Source organism: Hemicordylus capensis, chromosome 5 (genome assembly GCF_027244095.1).
Source record: "Hemicordylus capensis ecotype Gifberg chromosome 5, rHemCap1.1.pri, whole genome shotgun sequence".
Lineage (NCBI taxonomy): Eukaryota > Metazoa > Chordata > Lepidosauria > Squamata > Cordylidae > Hemicordylus > Hemicordylus capensis.
Genome location: NC_069661.1, coordinates 86,642,175 through 86,669,867, shown reverse-complemented (window position 1 = coordinate 86,669,867; position 27,693 = coordinate 86,642,175). Strand labels below are relative to the sequence as shown.

At 45.2% G+C, this 27,693-nt stretch overlaps 1 protein-coding gene across 3 annotated transcripts in view; it reads left to right on the top strand.

The window, feature by feature from the left end:
- The first annotated feature begins 2,922 nt into the window (after window positions 1-2,922).
- Window positions 2,923-27,693, top strand: part of ACSL1 (acyl-CoA synthetase long chain family member 1) — a 63,894-nt gene continuing 39,123 nt past the window's right edge. Inside the window, exon 1 of one of the 3 annotated variants that reach the window (XM_053257885.1) lies at window positions 2,923-3,064. In XM_053257885.1, coding sequence (XP_053113860.1) covers window positions 2,943-3,064 — 122 coding nt within the window. In that variant the 5' untranslated portion in view covers window positions 2,923-2,942. Of the gene's footprint in view, window positions 3,065-5,063; window positions 5,213-16,705; window positions 16,852-27,693 lie in introns of those variants that run through there. The other 2 variants (XM_053257886.1, XM_053257887.1) reach the window with 2 other exon arrangements.

The window sequence follows — 27,693 nt, the reverse complement described above, 5'->3', positions numbered from 1 at the left end:
AAGGCTGGTTCAGTTTTTGTTACCAAGCACAGATTGTGAGATAAATATAACAGATTGTTCTATAACCTTACAGCTAAAATCACACCTGTTGCTTTAGAAACCTTCAGCCAGGAAGAGCTGGAACTGGAGCAGTGTTCCTTCTACAGACAGAGGCAAACAGTACACAGCTAATCCTTCTGCCCTATGGTGTGGAGGTCACTTGATTGCCAAACATTTAGCTACTGCTCTTACCCTCTTCTTTTTCCCATCCAGCTTCCTTTAGCAAGGGCATTTGGATGGGGCTTTGCCAATTCAAGTGTTTTTAGGACTGCATTCTCATGTTACTGATTGGTCCATTAAATATAGAACATACTCTTCTTGGCATCAAAAGTAAGGCAAGGGGTACAACCTATCAAAGCTCCTTTGCTCTTTGCATTTGTTTCTCTAGTAAGCTGCATTCACTCATTTTAATTCTGCAGCCTAAGAGTTAATGTAAACGTCTTCCAAAGATATTGTTAATTGTGCCTTAAGCTTTTGTATAATAACTTAAGGAGGAGGAACACAATAACCCACAGAACAGAGCATTTTAAAGATAAAAGTATGGGAAACCCAGGTTCGCAACAAAATATGTATAAAATCTTACATTTTGTCTCCCTGTTTACTTCTCTCCTTCTCTCCCACTCTCAACTCCCAGTACTTTCACAGTCCATAAAACTGACACCAGCTATACTTCACATAGCAGTGGCTTGGCATAAGTGGAAAACAGAGAGGAAGGTGAGCGATTGGCAGTGGCACAGTGACATTGTTGGTAGTCTGTGGCTAGATTTTTTTGGTGGCCTCACCACCACTTGCCTCCATGGCCTCTGTTTGGCCACTCACTCACTGCCACCTAATGACATACTGCCCTGGTGTGAGCCCATCTCAGCAAGAACAGGCGCTGGGGCGGTGATATCATTAGATCATACCACGATTGACAAAAGGAGGCAAGTTGTCAGCAGTGACAGTGGCAGAGCTGGATGAGCGGCCAAGCAGGGGCTGCGGAGATGAGTGGCAGTAGGGTGGGGGGCTGCAGAAGTTAGTGGCAGGTGAGCTTGGGGGGCCCCTGGCTCTACTTGGTAGCTTGTGTACTCGGTAGCAGTGCACGCATCCGCTCAATTGGATCCAGGCAGGGTGGATTCAGTCTGCCCCTCTCTGGATTAAAAAAACCCCAGGATATAATGTGAATGAATTATTTAATAAGCCCTTTCTCACGATCACTGAGAAAGGGCTCCATGATGCAATGGAGCAAGCCTTTAAAACGCTTACCTCCCCTGCAGACGACCCTGGTCTTCTTGCTGAGCGAGTGGATCGTTCGCCCAGACGTTCACTGACTGCTACCGGCAGCCGGAGGTTTGGGGGCCAGGAGGCCCCCAGAACTCCCACAATGCACCATGCAAGTGTGCAGTGCATTATGAGGAGCCTCCCAATGCTGACCGGGATTCACACATTCTCCCAGCCCCAGCTACAAGCAGAAAAGAGTTAAGGGAGTGCTTGCTCTCTTAACCCCATTTAAAAGAGTGGCTGGCTCAGCGGGTTTGCTGCCGAGGAACTGCCAGGATCAGGCATAATCCCAGTGGCTCTCACTCGCAGGCGAGACCGGACTTGGCTTTGTTAGCCTAGCCTGGTTTTGCCTGCATGTGAGAACAGCCTCAATGAATGAATGAATGAATACGTGAACATTGTATTGGACAGAGACTGAATTTTCCTCCTGTTTATTTCAGAGCAAAATTAACCATTGATCACTTACTTGACACACAATGGATCCACTGATTTTATATGTCAAAAAGTCTGCATGATTGTGCTACTCACTGACAAAGACAGCCAGTCTTTCATCTATATTATTAATTCTCCAAGACGGGCCATGAGTGGGGACGTGGCAGAAAGGAGGCGATTGGCTGACAGAGTTCACAAGCAGAAGCACCTGACTGGGCAGTGAGCATTCCATATGCAGATAGGGAGAAGAAGCCTGTGAGAGCAGAAGCACCATGGTGATTGGGCAGTGGGGATTCCATATGCAGATAGTTAGGAGGAGCCTGTGGCACTGTGGTGATTGGGCAGTGGAGATTCCATATGCAGATAAGGAGGAGGAGCCTGTGATGGTTAAGGTCAGTTGGAATGCAACTGTTACTGGTTGGAAGATGTTCTTGATTGTAGAGGAATCTATCTATCTATCTATCTATCTATCTATCTATCTATCTATCTATGGATAGCAGGCAGGGGTCTGCAAAAAGATGGGTCGTGAGGGAGGAAAGAGCCCCTTCAGATGAAGGAGGCTGCTATTGTGTGAATTAGATGAGGAAACAAGATGAACAAAATCTGTTAACTCAGGGAGGAAGGGAGGGAGAAAAAACATGAAGGGAGGGGGAAGAAATTGGGGAAGAGCGAGTGGAGGAGAGAGAAAGAGAGAAAAAGAAGGGAGGGGGAAGAGAGACAGAGGGAAGGGCAAGGGATGGGCCCGAGCCCTCAGCATTCCCCTCAGCAGCCTGAGGGGAATGAGCGACCATAGCAGCACTAGCAGCAAGGAAGGGCCCAGTCAACCACTGCTGCTGTTTGGGGCTACCGGGGTCATTGTCAGAGGGAGGCAGGCAAGCAAGGGACAGGCCCGGGCCTTTCAGCGGCCTGAGGGGAACGAGTGGCCATGGTGGTGGCAGCAGCGAGGAATGGCCTGGTCAACCACTGCTGCTGCTCCTGGGGGGAGGAGCAGGAGCGGGGCTCGGGTGAGGAGGTCTCTGGGGATAGGCGGCACCAATGCTGCAGCCACGACCAAGAAGGGCGAGGGGGATGGAAGCAACAGGATGGAGGAGGAGCAGGAGTGCAGCTCAGGTGAGGGTGGGGAGATCTCTGAGGTGAGGGGAGCAATCAAGTACTAACGTGCAGATGCTCTAGAGCATGAGAGAGTTCCAGCATTGACGTGGAGACAAACAATGGTAGCGGCCAGGATGCAGAGTTGGAGGGCCGGTGGGCGAAGCCGTAGGCGGATGGTGGGTGAAGCCCCACTGGCCAGGAAGAGGCGGCGGCGGGGAGATATAATGGTGGCAGCGAGGAGGTAGGCGGATGGCAGGGGGATGGGGGGCAAAGCTCCACCAGCCAGGAGGAGGAGGTGGGAGGCGGCGGCAGGATGGCCTGGCCCTGGCCCGCCAATGGGGGTGAGGGGGCGGCAGTGGGCCCTGGTCCGGCCACATGGAGGAAGCGGCAGCAGGACAGCCTAGCCTGGCAAGTGGGACAGCCTGGCCCAGGGGGACAGTGGGGGGCGTGGCGGGGGGAGCAGCCGGTCGACCAGCCAGAAAGCCGGGCATACTGGCATGGGGGGGCGGCGGCGGGATGGCTGGGCTCAATAAAGGCACAGATGCTCTGTGCCCGGGTCCACTAGTTATCATTATTTCAGCACTAACTTATTCCATTTGAAACAAGTTCTGGGGCTGAGTCTTGGCACAAATTAAGCCCTGTTTGTCATACACTGAGGAGCTTTTTCAGAGCACTTCTGTGGCGGGGGTGAGGGAGCATGAAAACTATGTGCAGATTGTCAGGTATGATGAATATGGTACATACATCTTTCTTCCAATGACTTCCCAACACATGTTTATCATATGTATGATAACCGCAGCACAGCATCCCCCCAGTGGCTGTTGCTGGTGTCTACCGGTACATCTGGCCACTTCCGGCTGAGGACAGGGAAGGGGCGGCAGGGAGGTATGCTGCTGCCCTGAAGGTTTTGGAAAGTAACGAGTGCCGGCGGGGGGAGAGTGGTGGGAGGGGTGAATACACCCTCCCCCGTCCTTAAAGAGGCACCCCCGCTGCCTTCGAACCGGCACCAAACATGTTGTTGCATATCCCTAGTGCCTCCTGGATAAATACTGTTACACCCTGCCATGTTATACTACACTCTGTGGTAACAACCCTCTTATGAGTCTAGCAGAAAAATTATTGTAATCAAATCTACACTGCAGATTACTATGCTGTATATACTAACCAGAAAATTACATGAATTGTCTATTCTAAGCAAGCTTATTTGCTCATGTATTGCTTAGAGGACCTATGAACTGTTACGTGCCAAATTATAATTTATTGGCTCTGTGGATTTGACTCAAAGATGAAGAATGATCTTGAGTGCTTTATAACTGTTTGTTATAGTTTTATAAGTTTTGTAGTATACCATCCTCTGACAATGTCCAGATGCGTAGACACTGTCATAGTTTAAGGTCTGTAGGTCTGTAGTGCTCCCCTCCATTGTCTCAAAATATATCCTCTTTTCTGCAGAAGTAGGTTGAGTCTTGGTGTAAAAATAAATAAATAGAGTCGAACCTGGCTGGAACTGGTCTCCAGGAATCAGGAGCAACCTTTAGGTGACTGTCCATGTGATTGGGAACACTAGGTGCCCCAGCAGGGAGGTTCTTTCCCATTTGCATCTGCCAACAAAACTGTACTTGTTAACAGTGAGAAGGCGATAGAGCATGTCATCGGGGAACAGGTTTGTCAGCAACCTTGTGTATGCGCTGTACCTAGATACAGAATGCATACTTTTAATAATGCCTGCTGAAGAGGGTTTGTGTGCATAGTATTTTCATATTACAAACCAGTAATCACTTTGTGGTTGAGGTTGCGGGGAAGCAACCTGCCGAGAGAGCAGGAGGCTGTTGGTTTGAATCCCTGCTGGTGTGTTTTCCAGAATATGGGAAACTCCTATATCGGGCAGCAGTGAGATAGGAAGGTGCTGAAAGGCATCATCACATAGTGCGTGGGAGAAGGCAATGGTAAACCACTCTTGTATTCTACCAAGAAAACCACATGGCTCTCTGGTTGCCAGGACTTGACACTGACTCGACGGCACAAATGTTCCTTTCTTTTCAAAATTACTGTCCGTGGTCTCCGCTGGCATTAGCAGGCATATGCCAGGTCAAGACAGTCACCATTTTATTAGAAAATAACAGCCTGCTTCTCTTTTTGTGCCACTCCTCAGACCAGCCAGGATATTATTGGATGCAAATATAGCTCCCAGGCACTAGAGGGCGACTACATTTCTGCGGGAGCAGCAAGAGACTGCCTGCTTGCTTTCTTGGTATGCTGGCTCTTGCCTGTGTACTCTCTTGGTCTTAGGTAGGAGAGGAAGACCTTTGCCTGCAGATTCAAGGCCTTCCGTGCAACAACTGGCCACAGCAGCACTAGCTCCTCTGAGGATCATGGAGGAACAACAACGGTAGGAACAGAGAACTATGGGGAAATATATGGGCAAAAAGCAGGGTATGTTGAGGAGCCTCTATAATCTTGGAGAGTTAACTTCAGGATGGCCCAGTGCTCTGGCCCCTTTATCTGTGATAGCATTGCTCTGTGTCGCCAATTAATGTTTTTTTGCAGTATGAGGCAGACCTGCCAATTAGGAAAGTGTTATCTGTTGCTACTGAAGCCAAAATGTCCAACCATCTTGTAAGCATTGGTCTCAGGGAAAACCTGCTCTTCCTTCTGGCAGCCAAGTAAGTTCTGTATAGTGTGGATTGTTTGGCCCTTGTGACAGTCACAAAGCCACTCCTTTCCCCCCCTCCCTGAGCAGTTTTTCCAAGTTCCAAAAATGGATTTGTTAAAAAGTCACTGAACAAACATTTAACTGGATAAACTTCAATAGTGCTGTTGGGTATGATAATGATGATTCGACAACTGGAACCTGCAACAAAAATGTGGCATTAGATCTGAAATATCAGGTGTAATATTGGTGAAGAAGGAACGGAATAGGGTATTGATTGTCAGCAGGAATGAGAAATGTAGGGTTGGGAGGGTCTTGTCAGAACCCTAACCCTTGCTAACTTGGCAAAGAGGCACCTTTTAACGTGGTGATTCTCTTTATTTAGCAGGGGGAGAGTAACTGGCCCTATCCACCCCCAGCACAGTACCTTCAGTGACTGTTGCTGGTGTCTATATTGTGTTTCTTTTTAGATTGTGTGCCCTTTGGGGACAGGGAGCCATCTTATTTATTTATTATTTCTCTGTGTAAACCGCCACTTTTGGAAGGGTATAGGTATAGAAATCAAATTAATAACAACAACAACAACAGTTTTCATTGTTGTCTTCTTTGGTGTACTATATTTCATTGCATTCACAACATTCCCCCCCCCCCTTTTTTTGTTTAAGATTTATTTGTATTTTTAGGACATCCTCTTTTTGCTTATGTGCTTGGCATTTTCTCCCCCTTTTCATTATAGCCTTTGCCTTGTGTAAATGTTTCAACCAACTGTCATCCACTGTCAGTGGTTTTCTTTGCTCGCTCCCTCCCTCCCTAGCTCCCTCCCTCATGCCCTTCTTCCAGTTCTTTCACTCACGTTCTTCCCCGCAAACGTTCACAGTTACTGGCTGTGCCCTGTTAATTGACAGGAGCAGAAAACCTCCTTTCCGAACCTTTGCTTGAGCATTTTATGGCTCCAGAGTGTATGGGCTACCTGCTTCTCCATTGGGGAGGATCCAGACTTCCCCCATACTCTGTGGACAGTTAGCTGGCAACAAAAATACTGCTAGAGCTTATGGGGCCCAGGGGCTAAGAGTCTGAACTAGGAAGTCTCCACTCACTTTCGTCATGCACTCGGCTGGTGGCTGTAGAATCCAGAGGAAAGAGTTGTGGTATGCAAAGACAAGGCAGTAGAGTGGAATCGGAAAGATTAATGAGGTAGATCTTGAGAGAGCCCAGCCTGGTTTTGCACATGCGTTTGAACTGCTGGAGTCAGGCCCGATCCCGGTGCAACATGGTGGCAAATCCACCTATGTAGCCACCCTCCTAAACAGCAGTCAAATTATTTTTGACAGCAGTCAAATTATTGCAATCACTGTAATTTGAGCCAAGAAGAATCTTAATTGAGCTAAGAGTACCGTGGTCATGTCCTCCTCTGCAAGAGTTGCTTTTGTTTTCCTGTCAAAGGCAGTGGCGGGGTTTGTGGGGACATGTTAATCCCTGGAGAACAACAATCCCATGGACTTGTTCTCGTGAACGTGAGATGTAAAGAAAAGTTTACATCTGATCCGTGGATGTGCAAAGTGCTTTCCTTCCCTCACTGTGGCTTTCCCCCCACCCCGGGTCTGGAATTAAGGGGGAGCACACCCACACTCGAGGGATGTGATGCAAGCAAATCTCTAGCTCCAGACTTTTTAAAAAAATTAATCAGAACATGAAAACTGTTGGCACAGATGAACAGTCCTTGTGACCCAACATTCAGTTTCCTACAGTGCTAGCTGGTTGCTTCTGTGGAACTTAAAAGCTGGGCACAAAAGTAATAGCCCTCCCTGGTGTTTGTCCCTAGCTTCTGGCTTTCCAAGGTATACTGCCTCTATACAAGGAGGTTTATATAGCTTTCAAAGCTGATATTAAAGTAGGCAGAGGCTTCTCCCAGCCCTACTACATAATTATGCAAACAATAACTGCCCCTGCTTTATAGTATAACTATAATACAGTTGGTGCCATCAGATAGCTGGAACTTGCAAGTTATGGAGCTCAAGGACTTGAGTTGCGATATGTGCAATTATTAAAGTTCTTCATTGATACTGTTGTATTAGTTGGTTCTGCTGCTATTTACACCTTGTAACTGTAGTTGGGATAGTTAGCATAGACATGGGGCCAGGAGAAGGAGAGGAAGGCAGCGAGGGGCCCATTTTAAAACCTCATCTCCGGGCCCACTCCAACCTTGGTACGCCCCTGTTCCCCTTACAGCAACTGGTGTAGTATGCAATTGATTTTACCACTTGCAGATGGGAACCATGCAGCCTGATTCATGTTTGCTTGAAAGTACATTGTACTGGGTGCCATGGGCTTTCTATCAAATCCTCAAACACACAATTGGAACCTCAGTTTGAGTGATATTAAGGCTGTTCTCATTATCAGCCTAACCAGGCTAGGGCAGCCCATCCTGGGTTAGACTGCTCATGTGGAGCACCAGGATCACTCTCAGTCCTGGTGCTCCTGCCCAGCCTAACCTGACTTTGAAATCTGGCCTTTAGCCAGGGTTAAGGGCACGAGTGCACCCTTAACCCTGGCACTAGAGTCTTCTGTATGCTCGGGTTGCACGCAGTCCCAGCATACACAGAATCGGGTGCCTAGAGCACCCAACTCCTGGGGGAATCCCCCGATTCCTGGAGGCTAGGACAAGTGCAGAGATCTGTGCTGCATGGAGCAGTGTGGACATGCAACAGTGCGCTGGAGAGGATGTCAACGCTTGTTGGGGGAGAAAGTAGGCCCATCCCTGCCTCCCCTCCGCCCTCTCTCCCCACAGCTATTGTGGTCTTGTGCAGGACCTCACGATCTTGCTGAGTGCTCCCAATCAAGTGGTTGAATTGGACCCACACACATCAACACACTCAATATGATGTCATTAGACTATGACACTAACAATAGATTGCCATTCCTGCAAATAATCAAAATGACAAGGAAGCATTCACATTAACATATGAGGCCAAATTAATGGCATACATCTAAGAGAAATTTAAGTATGTTGTATACCGCTCTGGGCTCCTTGGAGGAAAAGCGGGATATAAATGTAAAAAATAAAATAAAATGAATAAAATAATAACATTTAACTGGGCTTTGTATGTGTAGAACTTTGTGGGGAGGAGAAAAGGACTTACTTTTTTTTGGTACCCCAGCAATTTCCAGCCATATTGACACTGAAACAGATTATGTACAATGTGGTTCTTCCAGCTGAGCGAATGAACTTTGCAAGATCTGCTAAGGATACAAAGGTGGTTAATTAGTTAATTATTCAGTTTATATACTGCCCTTCCTAAAGTGGCTCAGGGTGGTTTAAATTAAAATAAAAAATCAAATTAAAATTAAAATTAGACATCACTAAAAGCTAGGCTAAAAAGATGGGTCTTTAAGGCTCTCCTGAAGGCCTCCAAGGAAGATGATCTGCTCATGCCCACAGGGAGTGCGTTCTACAACCTAGGGGCAACAACTGAGAAGGCCCAATCCAGTGACCCCTCCTGATTATCTTAATTAGCAATCTCAGGTAACCCGGACCTAATTCATTCAGGGCTTTACACTTTGTACTTTGCCTGGAAACATATCAGCAGCCAATGCAACTGTTTAAGAACAGGCATAATGTGTTCTCTCCAGGATACCCCAGAACAATCTGGCTGCTGTATTTGGACAAACTAAAGTCCAACTGCGTACAAAGGCAGCCCTACATAGGGCTAATGTAAGCCCTACATAGGGCTACATAGGGCTTGCAGCCTAAGCATATTGACTAGAAGTAATAAATGGTTTACATAGGGCCAGTTAGGATGATATGTCCAATTGCCCCCTGTCAATTGCAGGATTAAAAGTTGGGGTGTGCACATCTTCCCTTTGCTTCAGGTTGTATGCCTAAAATAAGAAAATCATAGAATATGCTCCTGAGGGACATATTTTTGAGTTTTGCACTCACACTGCATTAGGGTATTAGACAGTATTTCAAGTGAGCACTGACCTACTAAACAGAGCATATGATCTCACTAGCAGTGAAATAGATTTCACTGCTTTAGTTCCAGGGAGAACTTCCCAGAGTTCTCCCTGGGAATACCAGGTTCACCTTGGAGGATGAACCTACTTGGAACTGCTGAGGTGGAATCTACCATAGAAATCAGGAGGTCTGAAAAGGAATCCCCCCAATGAGGAGCCAGAGATAACCACCTATCCAGAAAACTCACCCACCCCCCACCCCCATAGACCCCACAGGAACCCCAGATGGCAGAGCCCCACAGCCAGACCCCCTTCTGTGCTTTGCCCCAGAGGTTTGCCCCCGACAGCATACCTATTCCTTCAGGGGAAGTGTGACCCCATCCAGAACCAGCAGATCAAAATTGTATCCTGAGTTCTGACTCCGCATAATAAGTACCTTTGTCTTATTTGGATTCGGTTTGTTAATCCTCATCCAGCCCATCACTGCCTCCAGGCACACATTTAGGGAGGTGATGCCTTTTCCTGATGATGTTTACCTGGAGGAATAGATTTGGGTGTCATCAGCATACTGATAACACCCTGCATCAAATCTCCTGATGATCTCTCCCAGAGCTTTTATGTAGATGTTAAAGAGTTTTGGAGGCAGTATGGAGCCCTGTGGTACGCCATATAAAAGTCCACATTTTGAAGAACAGTCTCCAAGCGACACCATCTGGAATATGCCCAAGAGATAGGAGCAGAACCACTGCAAAGCAGTGCATGCTACTCCTAACCGCCTCAGATGCTCCAAAAGATACTATGGTCAATAGTATCGAAAGCCACCACAAAATCCAAAAGAACACTCCCTCTGTCAGTTCCCCACTGGAGATCACCCATCAGGCTGACCAAGGCAGTCTCTACCCCATAGAGGCGGTGGGGCACTCTAATCCCCTCCCCCAAAACCAGTTTGAAATGGGTTTAGATAATCAGTTTTCTCCAAGACTGCCTGGAGCTGGGAGGCTACCACACTCTCAATTACTTTGTCCAACCACGGAAATTTAGAGACAGGCCTATAATTGCTCAACTCTGAGGAATCCAACAGGCTTCTTCAGAAGTGGTCTAATGATTGCCTAATGAGGCCACCACCCTCTCAATTATCTTGTCCAACCACAGAGGTTTAGAGACAGGCATATAGTTGCTCAACTAACTCCACTCCTACAAAGAGTTATGGAGCTTAGTTTTTTTATTTTTTATTTTTAATGAAAGTTGGGGGTCCATGTTAGGGTTAGGATAGGGCAACTTTGAATCACCATTATTTCCTATGGTGGAAATATACAAAGTCTAAATACTAAACAAACAAACAAACAAACATTAAACATCAACCAAGTGCCCCACCACTGTGAAATATGGGTAGTAGGTGGCACCAATGGGGACCTACCCACCACCCAAATTTGGTGGCCCTAGGGCCTTGATAAGTTGTCCAAATCGATCTTAATCCAAATCGAATCTGGGGTGATTCGGGGGGACAGATTTGGACAGAAAACAAATTGGGTGTTTCAATTCAGGCACAAATCGAATAGAAAAAAATCAATTTGTGCACATCCCTAATTGTGGGAGCGTTGTGCAAAGAAAAACATGCAGTTGTGTTAAATTTTACAGGATTGTGTGGATAAGCCACATAAATACACTTATGATTTTTGACATGTCAGGTGTGGTGGTATTCGCATCAAGCAAGCACAAACACTTTTATTTTTCTTAAATGTCTATATAAATAGACTCTGGGACAGGTAAATAAAAGAGTAAACCAGCCTGTTTTTGTAAAATGATTTAACTAAAAGGTTTAGTTTCAACACAGAGTCAGACAGTCCCTCTTTGTGTGCCATATGACTTTAAGAACAAAGTGACAAAAATGTATTTTCTAAGAGCAAACAAGTATTGGCACATAGGTATTCATGTGGCTTTCTGTGTACCTACAGCACATTAAAAACACCTCCTTGAGGAATCAACCCAGTGCTGATGTAATATTGTTGACCAGGCCAAGAGCTTCCTGTCATTTCATATCTATCTTTGCTGCTTCATGGTATCCTAGTGAAAATTTGCAATCAAATTTGGTTTTATTATGCATATGTATAATGCATTGCATATTTAGAACTGTACCGTGGAGATATCATTGACATTATGTGTCCTGTTCAAAGGATATTGATAAGAGCTTATTAATTTCTACCAGAAATCCCAAGTGTGTAGATCTCCCATTCTTGATTCCTCTATCCCCTGTTCATCTCCATCCAAAAGCATTGTATGAAGATAGAAGGTGGCTTTCTCAGTTTTTGTTTGCAGTTCTTAGTTCCCTGTTTGATACAAAAGTGCAGATGTAGTTGAGAAACCTAGTGGGCACAGTGTTAATTATTTTTATAACATTTCCTCAGCAATGCAAGAACTCAGCCAATATGTAGAATTGTTCCAGTCCCCCGACCCAGCTTGATCCTCATGCTCTCCTTCCAAAATATAGCCCAGCAGCAGGCCCTGGCAAAAGTAACTCATGCCTTTTGTTGTCTCTCGTTTGGTTTACTGTAATGCGCTCTACCTAGGGTTGCCTTTGAAAACAATTCGGAAGCTTCAACTAGTCCAGAATGCAGCGGCCCGCCACCTCATGGGTTGCCGTAGATTTGATAGTGTCACACCTCTTTTATAGTCACTGCACTGGTTGCCTGTTAGCTTCCAGGTCCAATTAAAGGTGCTGGTTCTCACCTACAAAACCCTTATGGGCTTAGCACCTGTATATCTCCAGGATCGCCTCTCTCAGCCAGTTGTATCCCGTCCTGTGAGGTCTTCTCAGCTGGCCCTCCTTAGTGTCCTGGGCCCTGGTGTAGTGCATGGTGCCTGGGCCCGTAGGAGGGCCTTCTCTGTGGCCACCCCTCTTCTTTGGACCCTCACCCCTCCCCGATTCGTTCAGCCTCCTCCCTGGCTGCTTTTAAGGCCCTTCGTAAGACCCACCTGTTTCTCTGGGTGTTTGCCCTTTAATTTTTTTTTATTGATTGTTGTTGGTATTTCTGTTGTTCACCACCTAGAGTCTTTGGAGGAGGTGGTATATAAGAAGTTTCAATAAATAAATAAATAAATAAATAAATAAATAGGTGTTATGATATAAATTAATGTCTCTACAATAACTCGAAACAAGTTATTTTAGTAACAAGTTTATTTAGATGTTTTAGTAGCCAATAAATAAATAAAATCAATTTTAAATGGAAAGAACTAGGCTACCCACCCCAGAGTGACACCTATTTTGCTTCTATAGTTGCTAAACTCACAGCAAAACATATCGGCACAAATGTAGTAGGTTGTTGTGGAAATATACTAGGTTAAAATACATACTGAGGCTATTCTCACGACTGTGTGGAACCGGGCTAAGGGAGGCCTGCAACAGGAGCTGTACGGCTCCCGGCACAGCAAACCTTCAAAAATACCCCTCCCTTTAAACCAGGTTAATGGAGTGAGTGCTCTGTTAATCTGGTTTTTCCGATCGTGAGTTGCCACAGCACGGCTCTGCGCTGCGGTGACTCACAAGGAGAACCCCGACCAGGAGGCTCCAACAAGCCTCCGGGCCTCGGGGGGGGGGGCTCCCCAGAATGCCCCACACACTTGCACAGGGAATCCTGGGACCTTTGGGAGCCGGATGGCTTCCAAATCCTGCTGCCCCTACCGGCTCCTTGACAGAGCCGGTAATCATGTGGGCGGCCAGGCCAGTCGCCCAGGGACAGCTCCCCTGCTCACGTGTGGGGAGAGTGGGCTAGCCCACTCTCCCACCGAGCCCGGTTAGGCTCTACACACGGATGGTATGTAGAGCCTCACCATCTGTTTGGGGCATGTAGGTAATTTTTTCCTTCTGAAACTGTTTTCATCTATGATGGCTATGGCTTATAGCTAACACAACAAAAATAAGTCGTCAATCTGATTTAAGTATGATATTGTAGTTATCAGTGTGCAACTGGCCTGACAACCAGATGCAGAGTCAGTTGTGTTGTGTCTGTTTACTTGGATATTGGAGACATGGATTCAGATCCTTGCACTCAACCATAAATATACTGTCTGGACTTGGACAAGACACAGCTGGCTTCAGTATCACTTTTATAAAATATAAACAGATCTGTTTCCCAAGTACATTATAAGAATGAATGGTTTGCTACACATTCTTATTGCTGTAATAACAATGATATGAACAAGGATGTATGGTGAGCTACCCTGAGAATATTAACTTTCATATATAATTTAAGTTTCTACTCCTCATGATTGTAGAGATGAGAATCTGAGTAGAATGACTGGTGAAGGCTTGGAAACCAGAAGGCTGCTCGGGTAGATAAATTTGGCTTCTGTGCTCTACACAGCAAGGTTTGTTCTAATGTGATGCTTGACACGGCATGTGCAGTGTACTTGTTCCTGTTACTCCTGAAGACACGACTGGATATAATAGGTTGAAATTGAAAGGAAGCAAATGTAGGCTAGACATTAGAAAGAATTTCCTAACAGTTAGGGCCGTTTGACAGAGGAACAGTCTGCCTCATGCAGTGGTGGCCTTTCCTTCATTGGAGGCTTTCAAATAGAGGTTGGGCAGCCATCTGTCAGGGATGCTATAGGAAATTCCTGCACGGAGCAAGGGGTTAGACTAGGGATTCTCAATGTTGGGTCCCCAGATTTTATTGGACTTCAACTCTCATAATCCCCAACCAAAGGCTACTAGGGCTGAGGATTATGGGAGCTGAAGTCCAATAACATCTGAGGACCCAACATTGAGAATCCCTGGACTAGAAGGCCTCCAAAGACCCTTCCAAGACTGGCATTCTATGATTATGATTCTATATGCTGTGCCAAAAAAAATCGTGCCCTGGAAACTAAGGTTTTGGGCAGCTGAGCCTATATAATTTAAGAAGTAAGTAAGTAACTTCTTAAAAAGAAATAGAGGAGGAAATGAGAACAAACAGAAAATAAGAATATTGTTTTCTTTCAGTCTTTATATATAAAAAAATATATTAGAGCCTTCCCTTTCTCTCTGTGCAAGGGATATCTATTTTTCTTGCTCTCTCCTTCCTTTTTCCTCTCTCTCCCCTTGCTTGTTTATCTTTTTCTACTCATTCTCATTTCCCCTAGCTTCTTCCTTCCTTCCTTTCTGTTAGAGCATTATGCAGTAAGAGGTAAAGCTCATGGAGCATTTCCATGAGCTGGACGCACCAAGTGCACTTGGAAACAAAGTTTAGAATAAACCTTGCTGCACAACGGTTTATAAATGTAATAAATAAATAATGAATAAATAAATTCAACACAGTATGTTGGTGGTTCTGCATGTTGTGAAACTGATTAAAACCTTGCATTAAAAATTCTATTAGTTTTAGATGGACTTGCTACTGAGAAAGGAACATTTAACAATATTATTCTGCTACTGCAAGCCCTGGTTGTTTTGTTGGAAATGAATGTTCCTAGCTAGGAACATAAAGAATTATGAAAAATGGAAATTATGAAACCAGTCCTCCTAAATATATGTGGCAATGAGGAAGGGACATTGGGCAGAACATGGTGCAGCTGTGATTGCTAAAATGTGACTAAACTTGTGACCACAAGCAATTCTATTTCACAAGTACAGATATAGTCCAGAATTTAATTCTAGTTGCTAAACAAAGAATTCAAAAAAAAAATTTAAACCACAGAATAAATGCTCTGGTGAGTGAGAGATTATGAATGAGTGAATTCCACTACTGAATAATGGACTGGTTTAAAAGTTCCAGAACAGAATTTTAAGAGTTATACCCCAAGCATTATTTTAATTCCTCTTTGCCTTGACCCTTCAGCTTGTCCCTTCTTGCCCGCATCACACTTTTGCTCCTGTCATTTAACTTTGAGCCTCATCTATTTGGTCATCCAACAACCACTGTTACATGTGTCCTGATCTCACCCACATTTATATAGAGGGGAAGGTAAATTCTGCTGAACTCAGTTAAGACTGTCAGTTGAATGTGTGCATGCACAATCCTAAATTAGCCCCCCCTAAATTCAGTGGCAAGTACACATAGAAGTCATTCACACAATCAAAAACTGTGTTCTACCCAGGTTTGGGAGCTTTGTGTGCTCCCAATTTTTGGTTGTAAGGAAGCAAGGTAGGAGGAAAATCTGGATAGATTTTCCTCCTACCTTGCTTCCACACAACCAAAAATTGGGAGCACACACTGCTCCCAAACCTGGGTAGAACAGTTTTTGATTGTGTGAATGATCTCATAGGATTACAGCCTTAAAGTATTCCCTCTCTTCTGGACGAAATTGGTATATTTGATTGATCTGGGACTGGGAAAGAGAAGCACTTTGGAGTGATATTGCTAGTTGTTGTTGTGCTGTCCAGTCGGTGTCGACTCCTGGCAACCACAGAGTCATGTGGTTTTGTTTGGTAGAATACAGGAAGGATTTACCATTGCCATCTCCTGCAGAGTGTGAGATGATGCCTTTCAGCATCTTCCTGTATTGCTGCTGTTTCCCAGACTATGTGTTTCCCAGACTATCAGTGGGGTCAGGGATTTAAACCAGCAACCTCTTGCTCCATAGGCAACTTACTTTCCTGCTGCACTGTTAGGTGGCTGATATTGCTAGTTAGGATTTGTTATCTCCGTCTTTGGGTAGGAGTGTGTATGTGGGAGTCCCCGTCTCTGGGGTGAGTGGCAGCCTCTTGCTAAGTTGCATGGCTTAATTTGAGACAGAGTTCAACCCAGGAACCTATTCTCTCTCCTCACCCCCTTCTTCTTCATGGTCTCTGCTCTTTTATCGGGAATAAGCTTTCACAAACTTGAGCGCAATTAATCAGACGTATAAAGTCTGATTTGGCAAGATTGGTCTGATTTGGCAAGAGGTTGGCAAGTGTGTTCGTGTGGATACATACACTTGCCAATCAAAAACACTTTATACGTCACACACACACAGAGGTACGTGTAAACGGTGAGGCCCAAAGGCCCTGACATATAGCTGAGCGCCTCTGGGGATGCTCACACTCCCACACCCCGTGCGTGGAATCCCTCACTTGTCTGCATTCCAGGCAGCCTTGAGAACGCGGCTCCTCCTCGCGTTGTGCCGTGCAGCGCTGTGCAACTGAGCTGTGTTTTGTTTCTCTCTGTCCTTCTCTTTCCCCCTCCCAAATTTCTATTGGGCGCAGAGGAAAGAACGCTGGCTTGGCTCGGCCTCGTGGGGTCCTAGCGCCTCCATTCCCGCTGCCTGCAAAGGCGGGCCTGGCTGGCACGACGCAGACGCAGGGACGTTTGGCCGCTGCCGGTGCTGCTGCTGCTGCTCTGGCTGCCTCCCCCCCCCCCCGCCTTGCTCTGGCGGCTTAAATAGGACGGGTTCGGCTGCTCCAGCTGCAGAGCGCTTGGGTTGCAGTAACAGTTGCCTGGAAGGCAAGAAGGCGAGGCTGAAAGCAGGTGGGTGAGGTGGCTTGCCAGAGCTCTGCCTACAGTTCGGATGGGAATGGCTTTGCCAGGGGGAGGTTTTTATGGGCCGGAGGAGCCCCGCGGCCGCTGCCTTGCTTCTCTCCCGCTTGCCTTTCGCTCGCCGCGGCTGCTTTCATTAAAGGGAGCCTTCCCCTGCTCTTCTGACCCGTGGTGCGACATGAGAGCCCGGCGGTGTCTCTGGCCAGCCTGCCCTGCCGGCGCTCCTGCCTATGTGGCTGAGGCCGGCAAAGGGGGCGGAGAAGCGGGGTCGGGAGAGGGAGACGGGCGACCAGAGGAGCTCTTCAGCAAGGGCCTCCTCCGTCGTAGGCCGCTTGGAGAGCTGCTCTCTAGCCCAGGCCACGGGACAGGCGCTGCCAGAGACCCGAGGCCGGTCGCTGGCCGCCTTGCAGCACCTTCGGAGGGCTGTCTGGCTCTGGGTCCGCTGCAGGGCACTTCTGGGCGACCCAAAGCTGCTTTGGGCTCTGTAGTGGATGTGGAACAGATTCGGGAAGTGTGTGGAGGATGTTAAGCTTCTCCGGGGCTCTAGGGGCTCCCAGGAGCTGAGTTCCTCTAGATCGTGCTGGCAGGGAGGTTTAGGGTGAAAGATGGAGCCGCATTGGAAGAGTGGTGGAAGAAGCGGCTTTGGCACGCACTTGCATCTTTCATTTGTTTTCAGGACAAGGACTGTGTGCGAAAGCCCCTACCACTGTGTCTGTCAGTTTCCACCGAAAACCAGATGGCCTACATGGGGCTGATAAAACAGGCAGAATACTGAGTTGAAATGCAGCCTTCTCCTGGCCGATGCACTGCCAGAGGACACCATTGTCCCCTTAGGACCAGTCCAGCTCCTTATCACATGGGGCTTCTGTCTGCTCTCTGTCTAGGCAGGGTTGTGTAGGAGAACTTTTCTAATGACATGGTTGCTGTTTTAGAGGTAGGACTGTCTGCAGGGTTCTTCAGCTGTCTTGAGAGAGTTTAGGTTCTGCTGAGGGCTGGTTGACCTGCTGTTGTCTCAGTGTGTCCAAAGATGGAATTATTCCAAAATGCATCCTGTAGTACTATGGGGAAGGTTTCAAACATGATGACAAATAGCTAAATTTGTTAGTTATTCTGCAGCTATCAAAACCTGGGATTGGTCAGTCTTCCTCAGGTTCATCGGCTAAGGAAAATGCTGTGACTTCATTCACAACAAGCCCTCTGTGTTAGAAGCTAGCTAAGAGGAGAGCTGGTCTTGTGGTAGCAAGCATGATTGTCCCCTTAGCTAAGCAGGGTCTGCCCTGGTTGCATATGAAAGGGAGAAGTGTGAGCACTGTAAGATATTCCCCTCAGGGGATGGAGCTGCTCTGTGAAGAGCAGAAGGTTCCAAGTTCCCTTCCTGGCATCTCCAAGATGGGGCTAAGAGAGACTCCTGCCTGCAACCTTGGAGAAGCCGCTGCCAGTCTATGAAGACAATACTGAGCTAGATAGACCAATGGTCTGACTCAGTATATGGCAGCTTCCTATGTTCCTATGTTTCCTAAGGACAACTTGATCACATTTACAACCTTGTTCATGATATCTGCTTTGGGTGAAGCTTTACAGGTGAACATGTGTCCTTTTGGTTCATAATGGTTATGGCCAGGCACTAATATAGTGTCTTCACAAAGCACCCTAATTTTGGAAGCCTGCACAAGGTTTTCATGATGTGTGGAGAGGAGGTCATAAAAATGGGATGATAGGACTAAGAGAGAGTGTGTCCTGAGGGCGCGTTAAAGACCATGGTGGCTGCTGTAATGGCCCTTGTGCAGTATTGTGGACCTGGATAAAAGTTACAGATGGCTTCGATACCTGTTGGCTGTATGTATGCTGAGTAGACTGCTAATGCAACTAGGCCCTTAAAGCAGCTTAATGAAGCCCTAGCTGGATTGTTCCACATGGCTCTGTAGTATACAACAAAAAATGTTATCAAAATACAGTAGTGAGACATCTCTTTAAATTACTGTTATTACTATTTGTCTAGGGTGCTTTAGTAAAATGCTTTCAAAGCAATTTTAAGTGTTGTTAGGACATCCCTTATTATGGGAATTAAGGATTAAGTCCTTATAATTGTCCCAGTCCCTTGCATTGTTATGACCTGTTTGCTTGCTGTCTGCAAGGTGAAGGTTCAAGGAGAAAAAAATCATCAGACTCTTGACTGGCACTAATTCATTACCCAGGATATTGCTTATGTAGTATAGCTAGAGACTAGGCTTGAATAGTGTGTCTGGTAATTGCAGTGAAGTCCAAAGGTAAATGGGGGAAAAGGTAGCCCTTTGAGTAAGGGGAGAAAGGGTGGGGAGAACCCAAGTGCTCCTGGCCTTTGACAGGAAAGAGCGAAGTCTAAAGTGACACTGTAATTAATAGGTAGCATAGAAATTGATCTAAAAGCTGCTTGAGCAAGTTTCAGATCCTTATTGGCTTGCACTAGTTGCATTTTTGTAGCAATAAAGATGTTCAAATCGCCAAACTAGAATTTATTACTGGAGACTGACATACTTCCACTTGATAGGAGTAAACTAACAAAATGCATCATAAGAGCAGGTGACTATGCACCATGCAAGACTGCAGATGAGGGATTGACTGTCTTGAACGCTGCCATGCATTTGGAAAACTAGCATGTAAGGGATTGAGCTAATTGTATATAACAAGGAACAGTTAAACTGCTTGGATGCAGAATCCTATAAACAACAGGAATACATTTGGATAAGTAGTTTAGATGCAATTAATGGCTTTTTCTCACCTCAGTCATTTAAAGTACTCATTTCTCAAACCTATGGCACTAATTCTGTTACAAAAGTAATATTTGCTTCCCTCTAATGAGGCGGTGTTCTGATGCTAACTTGAAAAGATGTAATTTGCTGCTTCATTACCTGGAATATTTGAAGCAATGTGAAGCCGAGAACTGATTGTGCTGTTTGCTCAAACACTTAAAACCCTTATTAAGATACAACACTCAAGACATTGCAGTTTTCAAGTATTTTGAAACTAGGAAGGCATCAACATTAGCCTGGCTCTAGGTTATGAAGCTGTTGGAAGCTAAGCTGATCAAACTTCTGCACTTGTTCTTGAAATAGGTTTTGAGAGCACTCAAGACCTTATTCCTGCAGCAAAGGGGATGAAATGTTCTAGGAGGATCTGAAGCTAAGATCTTTACCTGGACCTTGATGGTTTCTCTTGCTGTATGAAGCAGATTGTACTGAACTATGACAGGGCTTGACAAATCCGATCCCAGGCACCAGGGAGCTGTGGTGCTTGGACTAGAATATTTAAAGATATAATTAATCTTTATTTGTTCCAGGCAACTGTGTTTGTTCTGTTACTTGTATAGGGGTGAATAGAAACCCTCCACTATGTCCATCATCAAGTCTAGTAATTTTGTAAACTGTCCATTGGCTGGCTCCTAAATTTTTGGGCTGACTCCTAGATCCAAAGAAAATTTGTCAAGGCCTGAATTAAGAATAAAGTGTACTGGGACAGTCAAAGGATTTCTGCTCACCAGTTATAGCATTGCTGAACAGTGGTTTCTGTAGTCATGGAGGACTGATTGATTAAGCACCATCAAGTCAGTGCTAATTAGCACTCTGGTATTTTAAAACAAATCTTCTGCTTTGCCTAAGGGGTGATCATTGTGACCAGGAGAGCTGGTCTTGTGGTAGCAAGCATGAATTGTCTGCTTTGCTAAGCCGGTTCTCCCCTGGTTTACATTTTAATGGGACACGTGTGAGTACTGTAATATATTCCTCTCAGGGGATGGGGCTGCTCTGGGAAGAGCATCTGCATACTTGCATGCAGAAGGTTCCAAGTTCCCTCCCTGGCATCTCCAAGATAGGGCTGAGAGAGACTCTTTCCTGTAACCCTGGAGAAGCTGTGGCCTGCTTCCGGTCTTTGTAGACAGTCCTGAGCTAGATGGGCCAATGGTCTGACTTGGTATAAGGCAGCTTCCTATGTTCCTATAACTCCTTTTCTTTGATGAAAACAATACAAGTGTGCAAAGCATTGCATGGTATAGGAACTCCAGATATACTTTGATTCCTGGTCAGAAGGCTAGACTTCTGCCTGCTCTTGATCACATTGATTGTTGGAAATGCATCAGTTGATTGTATTTCAGAGTAATGACCTTAAGATTTTCTACATTGATTAGTACTTAGAATGATAAATTATCAACAGTGCAAATGATAGAATATAGATGTCAGTAGGGATGTGCACGGAACTGCGGAGGCATGGTCCGGCGCCAGGGTTGTGTGTCTCACTTTAAGGGTGGAGGGGTTGAAATTACCCCTCCCACCGCTTTTCCTCCTCCAGCGCTCTGTTTTTTTGCAAAGTTTTTGGGGCGGCAGTGTTCCTCCCTGCTGCCCCTGCCCCCGTTGTTGGTCGGTAAAAGTGGAAGTAGCTGCTGCCGTGCACCCGCCGCCGCACCCGTTGCGCGTGCACTGCATGTGTGATGTGTGCATGCAACATGTGGTGTGCATGGCGGATGCACGCGGCGCTGGATGCATCCGCGGCAGCTACTTCCGCTTTTTCTGGCCAACAACAGGGGCAGGGGAGGCAGGGAGGAACGCTGCTGCCCTAAAAACTTTGCTAAAAAATGCAGTGCCAGAGGGGGAAAAGTGGCAGGAGGAGTAAGTATAACCCCCCGCCCTAAAAGTGAGACAACCCCCCCCCCCAGCGCTGGACCAGGCCACGTTCGAACTGGTTGGGCGGGCTCTAAAATGGCCTCCGGACCGGTTCGTGCACATCACTAGATGTCAGTATTGTCTGGATTGAAAACTCATGGTAAGCAGATATACTTTTATAGATCTTTAGATTAGGTTGCAAGAACACTCTTGAGATTATGGTCTGATATACATGGATTTGAGATTTCAAATGGAAGCACACTTCTATTTTTTACTCTTAAGAGATTCTTTTTGATAGTAGCCAGGGTGGATTTGATTTAAATCAAACTGATTTAAATCACGATTTAAATCTCTAGCAGGGTGGATAAAAATAAAAAAAAATCCGATTTAAATCAAAAAAATCCGATTTAAATCAAAAATCTGATTTAAATCAAAAAAATCGGATTTTTTTATTTAAATCGGATTTTTTTTATTTAAATCGGATTTTTAGGATTTTTATCCACCCTACTAGTGATTTAAATCGTGATTTAAATCAGTTTGATTTAAATCAAATCCATCCTGATAGTAGCAGAGCTCGTCACATTGTTGGTACCAAAAATGCCTGTTTGGATCAAATATAGATGGCATTTGGCCACTCAAAGGGTTCTGCTCCTGCCCTAACAGACTTCCAAATTTGAGGCCCTGAATGCTTGGCAGCTTCTGACTCAAGTGTTTGCTTAAACGTAACACTACTGGTTAGTTGATAGATCATTGTCAAGATAATGTTTCTAATAGGCTTCATTTTTCTATCTTGTGGTTGTGGTATTAAGCTAGAATTTACTCCTGATAGAATACTGGATAGCTGTGTTGCTATTTTGTAGCTTGGATTCTGCAGGAATAATGGGGAAATCCTTTTACTTGAACTGAGAGCTCTGCAAACTAGCACAGATATCTCTGAGATATTTATGCTAATAAATCTAATGGTTAATATAACAAATTTATTTCAACCTGTGCTAGTAAAAAAATATGGAAAGGTTTTTGTCTCCAGTGGTGGTCCTATATTTTTAGTTAAGCATTTGTGCATTCCAGGGATAAAATGGGCTTAACTGGACCTTAAATGACTCAAACTGCTTCTAAATTATGGCAGCTATGGGGTTGAACTGCCGTCTACAATAGTTAAAATATCGGAAGCATTGCTCTGATCATTAAACAACTAATTGTGGTTTTTTTCTCAGCCAAACAGCAGAGCTAGCAGGAGAGAGGCGATTGGCTCCTGGGTTCTAGCGCTACAATGAAGAAGTTGACAGTTGCCCTCGAACGATGTCTGCCTATTAACAGACAAAAGGAGAGCATTCTGCCCTCTGTAAATAGATCATTGTACTTGGTAAGGGAGGAGGAGGAGCTAGGAATGGCAGCGTTGGGCCAGCTTGGCTGACTGCCCAAAAGCTGAGTTCGGCTGGAAAGATCACATCTTGGCTGATGCGGTATTTTACTTATGCATGCGTAAAGAGGTCTCTTGCTGAACTGAAGCATAGCATTCTCATTATTAACTGAATGGGCATGGTGTAAGAGATGAGAACAAAACTTTGATGCCCAACATCCTCATTGAAAATATTTTTCTAAACACTCTGGTCTGTAAATAATTGCCTAATTAACTAGTAACTTCATGGAAGAGCTAAGATCTCATAGTGAGTTGCTAGTTCTTTCCAGAATGCAAGTATTGGCTGCCTAGAGAAGGGTATTTTGGTTATAAAGTCAGATGCATATTGCTTTCCAAGGCCTCAGATGTGCAGTCTGAGTATTTTCCCATGCTTTTAAATGGGTGCATTTTAAAGGAACCTGATATAATGGACTAAACTATATACCTGGCTTCTATTAAATGGAGCCACTCGAGGCCATTTTCAGATACAAGTCATAAGCGATGAACTTCAAGTACGTTCCTACACAACTTTTTAACGTGACTTTTTACCCAATCTTAGAGTGCTTCATTGCTACAGGTACCATAAATGGAACCTCTTTGGGGACTAGCTTACCTATGGCAAACCAGGTATTGTGTTTCTGACTATCTAAGAGAGCTGTTAAATGTAACAAGAAGTGTACTTGCTCCTAATGTGATAAATGAGGACTGAACTTAGTTGCAAAAAGGCTTTCCAAGTAACTCCATGGTACCCTCAGACTCCAAGGGAGTTACTTTGAAAGAGGACTTGCTGATGTCTGTGGTGTGGGTCAGACTTCTGAGTGGGGTACAGTCTAACACATGTTTTCCCTCAAGTATTTGAGGAAAAAATATACCCTACTTGTATTATACCCTACTTGTATCAAACCTGGATGTTTCTCTGAAATTTCTGTTGCCTCTTCTGGTATGTGGCATAGCTTTACCCCCTCAAAAGGTAAATAGCTGACTAACATTCCTACATGAGTTAAATGGGCTGACTGTTGTTGACCTCTAAGCAAAATCTCACCTTGGTATATCACATGGTGAGAGAGAGTTTGCTGGTAAATAGGCAAGAGCTTTACATTCTAACCCAACTTCTGCACAGCAAAAGGTGGGGCAAAAACAGAATACAGCAGCGTTAGTAGAAATTGAGCTGATGTTTTGTTTGTTCTTTAACATATTTCTATACTGCCCAAAACTTGCATCTCTTGGCAGTTTACAATTAAAATCATTAACATTAAAATTTAAAATGCAACATTAAAACTATAAATAGTTTTAAATAGGGTGGTATAGAAATTGAATAAATAATAATAAATCTAATTAAAAGCGTGGGTTAATAAATATGTTTTCAGTGCCTTTTAAAAAGTTGCCAGTGATGGGGAGGTTCTCATTTCTCCAGTGCTGACCCAAAGTCCAGGGGCAGCAACCGAGAAGGTCTGTTCCTGAGTAGCCGCCGGACGAGTTGGTGGCAACCACAGACGAACCTCTCCAGATGATCTTAACAGGTGATGGGGCTCATGGTATTCTCTTAAATACCCAGGGCCTAAGCTGTTCAGGGCATTTATAATAGCAACCAGGGCCTCTACAACAGCCTTCCTGCCAGATAGTATACGCCATGTTGGGCAAGGATCAAGAGGGCAGGTGGTATGCACCATTCCAAGCAACATGTCCACAGCCTCAAGAGTCACAAACTGAAACTGATCCAGAGTCATCGCATAAGAGGAGCTGCTGGATACCTCAGCATCAGGCACTGTAACAATTGTGGAGTTTGAATCCAAGTTGGCCCAAATACAAGAGATTTTGTCCACAAAATCACTCTTAGTTAAGGGTGAATGTAGAGGATATTCAGAAGATAGAAGCTGGGGTGGAGTTTGGGCATGCTGGAACTTCAAAAAGGATGTAGCTAGTAGAATGTGGTGCTTGACATTACCTTAAGGGCTTCTGAAAGAAAAGCCAGAACCTGTTAGAGTTGGGTAGATGGGGGAAATGGACAATTAAGTCTACCCAATTGAACAGTAATAACTTGGGATACACAACTTCCGACCTTGCTACTCATGCTTCTATACTTAGAAGAGCTTTTGTAATCCAAGAATTTCTAATTACACATCATGCTGAAAGCCATTCTTGAACTGATTTTGCAGGCATAGCATTCCTCTAGATCTTGCACAGGAGAAGGTATTAAAATGAAAGGATTGATCACATGCTGTGTAAAGCATCCAGATGACCAAATGAAATTGTGCTGTGCATTATTCCTCTAGAATAGTGGCTTTTGAACTGTGTTCCAGGGAACCTAAGCTTTGTAGGAAGCTTATCTGGGGGTGAGTGTTCCTCAGTGAGAAGTCCAAGATCAATGGATTTTCCACTGGCCCCAGCCAGTGGAAACGGGAGCGCTGAGTGTGTTCTTGGCTTTACTCACTCCATGTGAGACAACACAGTGAACCTGAGCAGGCCTAGACAGCCTCCATGTGAATTTGTGCACAGCCTAAAACACTCAACAGAATCCTCTGAGCACCATTCAGGAGTTTGTCAGTGCACAAGCTTATGTGGAAAGGCTTCCTTGAAAGTAGGCAGTCTAAAAAGTGTTCCCTGATAAGAGACTAGATGTATACTGGGTACTACCTACAGCACAGTATTTCATAGTAGTGGACATATTATTTGAGCTTGTTGCATACCAACAGCTGGCCAGGTGTGCCAAACAAGTTTGCTACAGTGGTTCACCACTGATTAAAGGTAAAGTGTGCTGTCAAGTTGGTGTCGACTCCTAGCAACCACAGAGCCCTGTGGTTGTCTTTGGTAAAATACAGGAGGGGTTTACCATTGCCATCTCCCGCTTAGTATGAGATGATGCCTTTCAGCATCTTCCTATATCGCTGCTGCCCGATATGGGTACCAGCGGGGATTTGAACTGGCAACCTCTGGCTTTCTAGTCAAGTCATCTCCCCGCTGTGCCATTAGGTGGCTTGAAATTCAGATAAATCCTAAAAATCTCTGACAGCTTTTTAAAAGTCTTTAAAAACATGTCTCTTCACCCAGGCTTTTAATTAATGTTGTTTTAATGGTTTTAATGCTGATTTAAAACATTATTTTAAAATTTTAAAATTGTTGTAATGTGTGTGTTCCCCCCACCCCACCCCATTTTTGTCTTAACGAATGTTTTCCTTTGTTTTTATTCTGTTGTAAACCGCCCAGAGACATAAGTTTTGGGTGGTATAAATTAAAAAAAAAATGGGCTAGGAAAATTGACAGTAAAATCCTTCTAAATCGGGGCTTGACAGTTCCCAGTCGCCCACTCGCCCTGGTGCCTGAGCCAGGTGACAGATCACACATGCCAGGAGGAGAAGTGGGCATGCTGCTCCCTCCTCCTCCTGGTCGTGTCCCTCTGCCTCAGGAAGTCTATGGACTGGTGAAACCAGGAGGAGAGGAGGAACCTGCCCCTGTCTGTCTTGCTCTCTCCTCCTCTTGGTTGCTTCTGTTCATCGCCTACCTGAGCCAGATCGATGTGATGGAGGGAGGAGCAAGCAAGCAGGGATCCACTTTCTCATTGAGCAGAAGGCATTTATGTGGGAAAGTGGCGACTCTGCCTCCCCCGCCCCCCCCACAGAGCAGAGGGCAGTTGGGTTGAGCCGAAGAACATTTGTCAAGACATGTTCTAAATCAAGAAGAAAAATGAGCCCCTCCTCCTTAAACCACCACGAATGTACCTGTTGTACAAGAAAACTTAGACTATGTTTTCATTATGCTTGAGGGAGGGGATGCAGCAAAATAGGTGCCACTAGAGCATCGCTGTTTCTAAACGGCTCCTTGAAAGAAGTCTGTTTAGAGTGCCCCTTAACAAGACCAAGGTCTGGGTGTCTTGACCATTGTTTGCTGGTACTTGTTCACTGTGTTTAGGGTGCACAACTAATCATCACGTTTTGTGCCTGCGGTGGGAAGCTCTGGCAAGCACAACTGCTGTGTTAAAAATTGTGAAGTGGCTCTCTGACCTGTGAGGTTTGTATAGGGCCCTTGTCTGCTAAACTTGTGCTCCCCTCTAACCTTTTGATGATGATGATGATGATGATGATAGAAACTTCTGCCTTATTTGGGCTGTTGCCTTTCAGGCTACCTTGTTAGATGAGCCGACTAGGTTATCTAGGTCACTGTGTCAAAACTTTGTCACAACAACTGCATGAGTCCAGTATTCACAAGCTTAAAATGAGGATTTGAAACCTGGATGTATGTGTTTTCCATGCTTGCATTCTGAGTATCTCTCTTCCCCACTTCAGTAAAATGACCTACACCTTAAATGTCTGGTTCAACAACTCCAGGAGCTTCTGCAAACACCACACTGAAATCCCCCCCCCTTTTTTGAATGCCTTTTTGTGCGCCTTCCTCTGACAAGAATGAGCTGATGAGCATTAATGAATGTCACTGCCAGTTGTGAGTCTCTGAGGAAATCATTGTTTCTTTGCCTGCCGCATTCTGTGCAGTGGGGTGACTCCAGACTCTGTTTTCATTGGCCCTGCCTCTCTCAAGGCTAAGTATGGACTGTCTGCTAGTTACCTTTGGCCTAGTGGGAAGAAACTACAAGAGCAAGCACGTGACTCATGTCCTGATAGATCTTGGCTGTGGAGGGAAGAGTCAGCTGAGTAGACGCAGCAAGACTTTTAAAAAGTCTGGATTTTACCATGTTTATATCTTGATTTAAAGGCACTAGTGGGAGTGAATATACTATTTCTGCAGTATATTAAGTAGCATATAAAATGCATGTCTTGACTCGATCATATGGGAGCAGGCAATTACTGAGCC